Raw genomic sequence first — 10,015 nt, forward strand, 5'->3', positions numbered from 1 at the left:
AAAATAATTAGGACTCTTTATGAAATGCTGTCACAGTACACAATGTAAGGGTTCCTTTCTGAATAATTACATTAATTTCTTAATATTAATATTGCTGTTGTACGAGAGGCAGAGAACAAATGGTTAGCCCATCTGCCTCCCAATCTGGAGACCAGCGTTCGAGTCTGGCGTGACACACGGTTCCAATGAACTGGCAATAGTGGTAAAACCATACATCCTGTGTCTCCAGACCTTGTCTGGACTATGATATCCAAAGTGTTCATTTTCGAATTTGCTCAAGAGTAAATTAATAATTCAGGACTGCAGTCAATTAATTAATGAAGTTTGGGAGAGGTGTGGCGTTTGTCCGCGCCCATTAAAAAAAAAAATTAAAATCAACTTTAGCTACATTGATTTGACATTGGTCTATAACATACTATTTACAGTAATAACAATATGAGTAGAGGAATTGAAGAACAGAAAAGCCCCCAGGTAAGGATAAGAGTAATCAGTGTACTGTGTGTTGTTTTCTTATGTTTGAAACAGGTACCCAACCCACTCAGACTACATCCAGGTCATCAAAGCCCTGATTGTGAAGTATCCTTTCTTAAGAGATGTACACGGAAATGGTTATGTGAGTACCTCTCCTTTTTGTTTCTTTTATAGATTATATTAATATAAAGTAAGCATAATTAACTACTTATATACATTTGAAACAACTAGGACACCTGGCACAGCCAACTCAAGAGAAAGTTCAAAGCAGAACGGGCTCCCCTAATCAGCAACGAAGAAGTGAACCGGGTTAAAGAAAAGTTTGGACGCACGCAGAAACATCGGACCACAGAGGAATCCAGCAGTTCCTGTCTGAAGAGACTGAAGCCCCTCTCGTAAATCCTCACACCCTCAGCCTCTAAGAGCTAAGGTAACATATGTAGTCTTATTATGTTCACTGTAAAGCTAAAAGTAAACATTAATTGAAAGAAACATGTTAACAGATAACATTAACATAGAAAAAGGAACTTCACAGTTGATTTAACAAAAGTCAGCTCAACTTGCAATTCCTATTCAACATTTTTGCATTTTTTTCAAAGCATTTGGTGTACAAATTACTGCATTTCGAGTAACATTAACTTATCAGATTTTACTTATGATAATACTGATATCTGCTTTGACAAAGGATTCGTGCTTTGTGGGGAAGATGCAGCCTCCGTTGATGCTCATATCAAGGTGCTAAATGATCAGCACAGGACGCTACATCCTGACACAGCACTGGTGAAAGACCGCATGACAAAAACCTTTGCATGGAGACGTCGAGAGGTAGCTGAAGGAATGTGTACTGTGGACCTATTAAAGAGATATCCATTCCTGGGGACATCTGCAGGGGTAAGAATTGTTAAGATGATTGGGGAAACAGCTAATGATTTTTTTGTCTCTAAATCTGATTATTATTTTCTGTACTAACTGATTAATCAATCTGTTTATTATCTTTAGAATTTTTTTCAAGGGTTAAAGCACTTTACATTTATCTCCAGTCTGTGTCTTTAAACATGTCAAAAGTTTAAATCCTCAATGTAAAATGTCATTCTTTTGTCTATTCTGCTCTTTTCATTTCCAGTTGTGTGATGAGGTTGATTTAATGCATCCCTGCCAAGACAACATCTGTTGCCGCTTTAGCGAGAACTTCACTGCTGTTCTTCAAAATGTTCTTGAAATGACCAAGGATTTGCCACTGAAGAAGGTCTACATGGAAGCAAGAGAGAATGCACTGGCTGAAGACATTACAGGTGCTAATTTGACCTCATACAAATAGTAAATTTTGTGACAATTCATTTGCGCTCTCTTCCAAAGATAATTGATGTACCATAGTGCCATGTCAAGAGCATGTTAATGGGAATTTGCATGCTATCAAAATCTAATGAAGTGCATTTGCATCTGTATGACCTAGGAATTGACTTCAAGGGGGCACTTCTCCTCTTGCCATCCATCTTCAAGGAGAAGATAGAAGATTTCATCATCCTTGGAGAGGTAAATGCATGATGCAATGCATAGCCTTTGGCCACAAGTTTCATTCTCGGTGTTTTGTTGGCATGGAGCTGAATTCAGCTGCGGTTCAGCATCACAGCTAAGCTAATGTAGGGGAAACACTGCTGTTAATCCACAGACTTACAGAATGCTCTGGAAATGAACAAAAGTTTTACAGATGTGCATTTTCAGGATAAAGTGCTTCAGCGTGTGTCTGCTATATCTGTCAGCAGTGTCAAATATGAACTTGAGGATGTTTTTGTAGTTGGCCATGTGCACACTGAAGCCATACCTATATTCTTTAAAATCAAGTATATTTTGAATGTTGATACTTGTTGGGTATTGTGTGGGAAACTGTTACTTCCTTGCACTTATGAATGTCATTTCCATGCTTACCAAGTGGCAGTTCACAATGACTGGATCCTGTTCAATCCAGGAAATGAATTAGACTTTCAAGCTCTAGACACCTATTTAGTTGATGATAGGCTGTTTGTGTCCTTGAGGTATTCTGTGTGACGTGATTGCAAGCACATTTTCCACTTTGTCTATATATATGACATACAGGGAGTGCAGAATTATTAGGCAAGTTGTATTTTTGAGGAATAATTTTATTATTGAACAACAACCATGTTCTCAATGAACCCAAAAAACTCATTAATATCAAAGCTGAATGTTTTTGGAAGTAGTTTTTAGTTTGTTTTAGTTTTAGCTATTTTAGGGGATATTTGTGTGTGCAGGTGACTATTACTGTGCATAATTATTAGGCAACTTAACAAAAACAAATATATACCCATTTCAATTATTTATTTTTACCAGTGAAACCAATATAACATCTCCACATTCACAAATATACATTTCTGACATTCAAAAACAAAACAAAAACAAATCAGCGACCAATATAGCCACCTTTCTTTGCAAGGACACTCAAAAGCCTGCCATCCATGGATTCTGTCAGTGTTTTGATCTGTTCACCATCAACATTGCGTGCAGCAGCAACCACAGCCTCCCAGACACTGTTCAGAGAGGTGTACTGTTTTCCCTCCTTGTAAATCTCACATTTGATGATGGACCACAGGTTCTCAATGTGGTTCAGATCAGGTGAACAAGGAGGCCATGTCATTAGTTTTTCTTCTTTTATACCCTTTCTTGCCAGCCACGCTGTGGAGTACTTGGACGCGTGTGATGGAGCATTGTCCTGCATGAAAATCATGTTTTTCTTGAAGGATGCAGACTTCTTCCTGTACCACTGCTTGAAGAAGGTGTCTTCCAGAAACTGGCAGTAGGACTGGTTGAGCTTGACTCCATCCTCAACCCGAAAAAGGCCCCACAAGCTCATCTTTGATGATACCAGCCCAAACCAGTACTCCACCTCCACCTTGCTGGCGTCTGAGTCGGACTGGAGCTCTCTGCCCTTTACCAATCCAGCCACGGGCCCATCCATCTGGCCCATCAAGACTCACTCTCATTTCATCAGTCCATAAAACCTTAGAAAAATCAGTCTTGAGATATTTCTTGGCCCAGTCTTGACGTTTCAGCTTTTGTGTCTTGTTCAGTGGTGGTCGTCTTTCAGCCTTTCTTACCTTGGCCATGTCTCTGAGTATTGCACACCTTGTGCTTTTGGGTACTCAGTGATGTTGCAGCTCTGAAATATGGCCAAACTGGTGGCAAGTGGCATCTTGGCAGCTGCACGCTTGACTTTTCTCAGTTCATGGGCAGTTATTTTGCGCCTTGGTTTTTCCACACGCTTCTTGCGACCCTGTTGACTATTTTGAATGAAACGCTTGATTGTTCGATGATCACGCTTCAGAAGCTTTGCAATTTTAAGACTGCTGCATCCCTCTGCAAGATATCTCACTATTTTTGACTTTTCTGAGCCTGTCAAGTCCTTCTTTTGACCCATTTTGCCAAAGGAAAGGAGGTTGCCTAATAATTATGCACACCTGATATAGGGTGTTGATGTCATTAGACCACACCCCTTCTCATTACAGAGATGCACATCACCTAATATGCTTAATTGGTAGTAGGCTTTCGAGCCTATACAGCTTGGAGTAAGACAACATGCATGAAGAGGATGATGTGGACAAAATACTCATTTGCCTAATAATTCTGCACTCCCTGTATATATATTCTGGCTTGTTGAAGTAGAGCAAAACATTTGTGTGGACAGTTTTTTAAATACATGCCATCTCTGTGATCCGTCAAAAACATTGTGTTCAGGTGTTTAATGTCTTTATGTGATTGTTTACTTTTTTTAAATGAATGTATTTTTCTTGACATGTCCTATGGCAATATACAAATGTAATCAAGGATGTATTCCTGTGGTTGTTTAAACGCTTTGATGTGATTCTATTATCGAAAATAAATGGTTACATATATTTTGGACTATTGGGGGTATATTTTTGTCTCTTTAGGTACGAAATAGGTTGTCGCTGGGGGGGTACCCTCATAGGTACCCTATTGTACCCTTTTCAAGGGAACATTTCTGTACTATAGTTTGAAGGTACATTTATGTCTTAGGAAAGTACATGATTGTACTTCAGATGGTACAACTTCATAAGGTACAAAAATGTACCACACCTAAAGGGTACAGAAATGTCCTTCAAAAAGGAACACCCCCAGCGACAAGCATTTGTACCCTTTTTGGTACACTTTGGTACCCTTATTTCTGAGAGTGTGTATCAACAGAAATTCACTGCAGCCTATGTAATATTTGATGCGTCATAATTTATTCTACTCTATCTTGCAAATACATATTTGTGTGGCAATGTCATGCACAACACACACAACTATTAGATCCTTAAGATCAAACCTGTGTCATTCTTTTGGTCCGCTGCAGTGCAGTAGTCAAAAAAAAAAAAAAAGAATAAGTGAAGTGGCCACAAATGGCCAGGATAGAGCCCAGAGTGTTAATGTTTAAAATGTATAAAAATATTATTGATTACAATTCTTTACTGTTAATATCAACAATAAGCTTTTTATTTTGAAATTACAAGTATAAAAAATGCTGTTACATTTACATTGAATGCTGTTACACTGTAATCCTTTATTATAAGTATGGACATGGAATCAAGTGAACAACATTTTGAAATAAGTTTAATTGGAATTTTGTACTATGCAAAAACAAAACAAAAAACAGCAACAACATATTAAACAAACAAACAAACAGAGGCAGTGTCTTCATTTGTCCATTACATGTCAAACATAGCACTGACCCTTAGTCCCTGCTCATCAGCACATGCTTTCAAAAAGAGCTCCATGTCCTCTGCAAACTGAAAAACAAAGAGGAACAAGTCCCTTGCTCCAGTGTCTTCTTCCTCTGACATGTCTCTTAAGACCCTCTGCTGGTCCCCTTGATTTAAGGACAGATATTTTGGCATTGTTACGTGTCCACGGAAAAGTGCCTTATTTTGGACAACCCACTGCACAGCAGGACGCAGATCTTCAACAACTGCTGGCTCCTGTGTCAGGCAAATGGGGATAAAAACATAGCTATTTCTCTGTTGCAGAACAGTTTTTTAACAGTTATTCAAATGTCACTAACCATGTAATTACACTACTGTTTAAAGTGAATACTGACCTGACTGACTTCCTGGAACTTGTGCTTTTTCAGTCTGAAAATGGAACAAGCACATAATGTAAACAATGAACTATAAACACAAATGTACATTAAACTTACCTGCTAACTTGAACACCCCTTTTCTGTGTAAGTCCATAACTACCACAGGGGGGGGTGAAACCCACAGTTTATGCAGGAGTACATGTATTCTGCGTCAGTCAAAGCCTCAAAATGGCAATAAGCATGAAAAATGGTATCCCTAGAAGGAAACTTCACTCTTCTTAAGCCCTCCAATGAGTCAATGACCCTTGAAGCGGATACATGGTTCTGTAATATGACAATAGGGTGAAGAAGACTATGATTACACAGATATTTAAATTCGGGCACCAACATATCATAATGACACAAACACATTTTTAAAGCAATCTTCAGATGAGTATATTTTATTTTTGCGATCCTCACCTGCAGATTTTCTCTCAAAAAAAGGCAAAGTTCAAGAGACAAAACAACGTGGTTGTCAAAGTTGTAAAGCCCATCTGTCCACTCCTGGTATCTGTAGACCATGTGGCACTGAGGACACGATCTATGGTGTGTTGAAACATCTGTTAAAGACAAATCACATTAATGTCAAAACATTAGTATAGGAACAGTTATAACTAATTATTTCACACTGATGTTTAATCTTATTCATTAAAACTTACTCTCAGTCACTCCCATCATGCTGACAATCCTCGCTTTATTGGTAACTAGAACAGCCTCATCAAGTTTTGGGTGCTCTGGGCACACCTGGCACAACGTTTCACATGGAAAGAACTGTTTCTGATGATCCATTTTCTGTGAGATGACATTTTCTGGAAGAGATCCAGGAATTTTTTTCTCTTTAAAAATATAGCGTATACTCCTTTCGACGGCAGCATTGTCCTCAAAGGAAGAACTCTCCTGAGTCGTCTGTGATGGGGTGCTTGATGATAGTGGTACAGTTGATTTGAAGATGTCTCTCTGTGTCTGGAAGAGATGCCATTTAGCTATGTTTTTATGAGGACATGATATTCGTGGCTTTGCACAAGCACAATGCCAGGTGTTCCTCAGAGCATTGTAAGTCACAAATATTCTCCCAAGACGGCAGAAACTGTGTATTCCCGGCTCAAATACAGACAAACAGATCTGTGTTGAGGATCCACCAAAATCCACCCTCACACAAAGTGGAGCATGTGCCATCTGGGCAGCTTTCTGTCTCTTTATGCATGTAGCAGCTTTGGCCTCTCCAAAAAATTTAAGGTCCACCATTTCCATCACGATGTGCTCTTGAAGAAAAACCTCCTTTACAGTTTCTCGGCAGTAATCTAGTGAGCGAAGGTACTCACATAAACTGAAGCCTAGTCCGCTCCGCTGGGCCAGCAACTGGTATTGCTGACATTCCTCCAGCTCACATCTGATATTGTGAGACATCCCCCATGTTTTCCTCTGAACGTGAACTGGCACAGAAAACCCATGGCCAGTTCTCTGCACAGGAAATAACCCTGTAGTTTCATCTACACAAACACACTGCAGATGACTGGCCAGGCAAACATCTATTGATTGGTTGGAGTGCCTCCTCATCATGTGAGCCTTGTAGTTTTTGGTACGAAGAGTAAGGCCACAGTGAGGGCATGTCATTTTCATGGACTTTCCATCAGCTGCAATTTTATTGAACACAGAGGGTAGAGCATATGAATGTTCTAACAAAGATTCAGAAAATGGTTCAGATACCGAAGACAAAACCTTGGGGGGGAGACGGGGCTCCTCGAAGAGTACTGCCGGAGGAATACGGGTCTCCTCGGAGAGTTCAGCGGGGAGCAGTCCTGATAATGGTGGCTGACTTGGCATTGAAGAATGCTGACAAGACAATAAATGCCTTGCCATATCCCCACATATCCCCTCAAGTGGAAGTAAGAAGTACAGGGTCTAAAATATAATTTATGTACAAAATTTTGAAGTAATCTTGCGTCCAAAGCACGCGTGTGGGGGGCTGATTTACAAATGTACGGATTACAAAGTACAGATACGCGTGCTAAAATGTGAGAAGTAGAAGTATAAAGAAGTATACAGTAGGCACAAAAAAGTACAGCAGTAAAGTAAAGATACCAGAAAATTCTACTTAAGTACAGTATTGAAGTATTCGTTATTTTGCATCTCTGACGCCAACAATAAATCATATTCTAATGCAAAATGTGTTTTTTTCTTCCTCTCGCCCACAGAAGCCGTTAATCCAGCTCTCTTACTTAAACCAGGCCCAGGAAAAAGCATATCTGTATGTTTCTCTGCCATGGAGTACGATGAAAAAAAAATTAAAATAAGAAGGAATGTTGTTGTAACGCAAAAAAAGTGGCAACATGATCATTGTAAGAAAATTAGACGAATTAGACGAAATCACTAACGGCAAATTTATTTAATAAAGACTCTGTCCCAACCTTTGCGATCAACTTGCAAGACTTCTACGGTATCCATGCGTGTTTATGGCTACTGTGGAGGTCACGTGCTTCCGGCTACTGTGGAGGTCACGTGTATCCGGTTACTGTGGAGCTCCACAGTGGCTGCAGCCAGACCCTTCTCACATAAACAGAAAATAAGCACTAAGAATATATATTTACTCTTTGACAAAGCCCACGGAGGGAAACATTTATGCTCTGTTGCACTCGACAAAACATGCATACAGATGTGTTAAGGCTTGGAGATGTGAAAACGGAAGAAGCTCCTATATTTGTGAAATTGCAAGGCGCTGAGGCTAGAGCTAGATTGGCATTGCAGCTAAATGCTAGACTTGCTCACAGTGAATTTGTTGTATTTTTGTAGCTGGGTGTAATGCAATACAGGATCAGCGATTTTTGCTATTATAGGAGAGCTTCCAGGATGGCATTGATGATGGGATCGTAGAATACAATGCAAACAATTGAAAACACTGAAAAGCAGCTAGTGGTACAAACATGACACAGACATGGCAACGATTGCACGAAGGCCACTCTAAAGAGAATACGAGAATAACAGATGCAAATTAGATTTAAAGTACACAAAGTAAAGGCTAATTGGCCACAAGAGGGCAGGCAGAAAGCTGATTGTGACCCATGATGTCACAACCAGCTTGATAGTGGTGGGAAAGTGGAAGTGATGTAGAGCTTAGACTACCCGCCCACACCTGGGAAGCAGACGAATGATTATAGATCTTACTTTTTGAAATTATGCATAAGATTTAGAGGTGCTAGTTTTGCTCATTCTGAAAATAAATTTTTTTATGAAGCTGGGGAAACCTGTAGTTACCTGACACTTAAGAAATAAATTGGATGAGTGACAAAATGTTTCCCCCCAGGAAAATGCTATGTCCAGATGAACAGAGTCAACCATCTGGGAACTCTTAATGCTTCAGTATACCAAGACATTTTGGACAATTTCATGCTCCCAACTTCGTGGGAACAGTTTGAACATGCTCCCTTCCTGTTCCAACATGTCTGTGCACCAGTGCACAAAACAAGGTCCATAATAACATGGACGAGCAAGTTTGGTGTGGATGAAATTGACTGGCTTGCACAGACTCCTGAAATCAACTAAAAACCTCTCTGGGATGAAATAAAGCAGAAACAGCAAGCCAGACTTTCTCATCCAACATCAGTATCTGATTTAGGAGCTTGGAAAGAAAGCAACTGTACCTCTTTAAGTTTAATTCAATGTTATTTATACAACACCAAATCACAACAACAGTTTCCTCAAGGCACTTTTATTGTAAGGTAGACCCTACAATAATAGATATGAAGAAAAACACATTAATCATATAGCCCCCTATGAGCAAACACTTTGGCAACAGTGGGAAGGAAAAACTCCCTTTTAACAGGAAGAAACCTACAACAGAACCAGGCTCAGGGAGAGGCTGCCGTGACCGGTTGCGGTGAGAGAAAGAAGACGTGAAGTTTAGCGAAGACATTTCACCTCTCATTCAATAGGCTTCCTCAGTTGGAAAACCAAATGGTGTAGAGTCCCAGGTATTTAAATTGGGGCGTAAGTTGTGGCTTAAGAGGGTTGTTGACCCAGTATTAACTGTGTCTCATCACATGAGCCAAAGTTTGAAAAAAAAAGAGGTTTTCAGGTGAAACCATTCTGAGACCTTGCCTAACCCTATCATGTGACCTACTGAGGTGACCTGATGCAAGATGTGAGTGGTGGTTGGGGTGTCTGGGAAAGGATCTCAAGACTGAATTGTAGGTGGCTGATAATTGGTGTTGTTACCCACCCCTTCTGTTCAATAACGGTCATTCCCAGTGGACATACATGGTGTCTTTCACATTGCAATATGTGGTGGCAGTGTGCAAACCAGATCAGGGTAATTGGATTCTGGTGTCTAAAGACCCGTAGACGTTTTCTGACCATTTCTGCTCTGAGATGGTCAGGAGCTAGGAAATGTTGTAGGTGGCTACAGTTACAGAAAACTGA

At 39.9% G+C, this 10,015-nt stretch overlaps 1 protein-coding gene and 1 long non-coding RNA gene across 3 annotated transcripts; both read right to left on the minus strand.

Moving 5' to 3' along the window:
* Nucleotides 1-5,067: 5,067 nt before the first annotated feature.
* LOC120434005 lies at nucleotides 5,068-5,666 on the minus strand. The gene is made up of 2 exons (XR_005608881.1): nucleotides 5,579-5,666; nucleotides 5,068-5,459 (listed from the first exon to the last, which is right to left on the minus strand). It is a non-coding gene; the product is annotated as an uncharacterized LOC120434005 (long non-coding RNA).
* Nucleotides 5,667-5,683: 17 nt separating this feature from the next.
* LOC120434006 lies at nucleotides 5,684-7,103 on the minus strand. Of its 2 annotated transcripts, XM_039601356.1 has the most exons (3): nucleotides 6,259-7,103; nucleotides 6,020-6,159; nucleotides 5,684-5,884 (listed from the first exon to the last, which is right to left on the minus strand). In XM_039601356.1, the coding sequence occupies exons 1-3, from the start codon at nucleotides 7,004-7,006 to the stop codon at nucleotides 5,717-5,719; spliced, it is 1,056 nt and encodes a 351-aa protein (XP_039457290.1). In that variant the 5' UTR covers nucleotides 7,007-7,103; the 3' UTR covers nucleotides 5,684-5,716. The 2 variants fall into 2 exon arrangements, with proteins under 2 accessions (XP_039457290.1, XP_039457289.1); XM_039601355.1 differs by having other exon boundaries at nucleotides 5,684-6,159.
* Nucleotides 7,104-10,015: the final 2,912 nt, after the last annotated feature.

This window comes from Oreochromis aureus, linkage group 17 (genome assembly GCF_013358895.1).
Source record: "Oreochromis aureus strain Israel breed Guangdong linkage group 17, ZZ_aureus, whole genome shotgun sequence".
NCBI lineage: Eukaryota > Metazoa > Chordata > Actinopteri > Cichliformes > Cichlidae > Oreochromis > Oreochromis aureus.

Coding starts and splice junctions, on each gene's coding strand:
- LOC120434006 (XM_039601355.1), bottom strand. CDS start 7,006: ATGTCTCACAATATCAGATGTGAGCTGGAGGAATGTCAGCAATACCAG. Junction 6,160..6,258: donor CATGATGGGAGTGACTGAGA/GTAAGTTTTAAT, acceptor TGTCTTTAACAG/ATGTTTCAACACACCATAGA.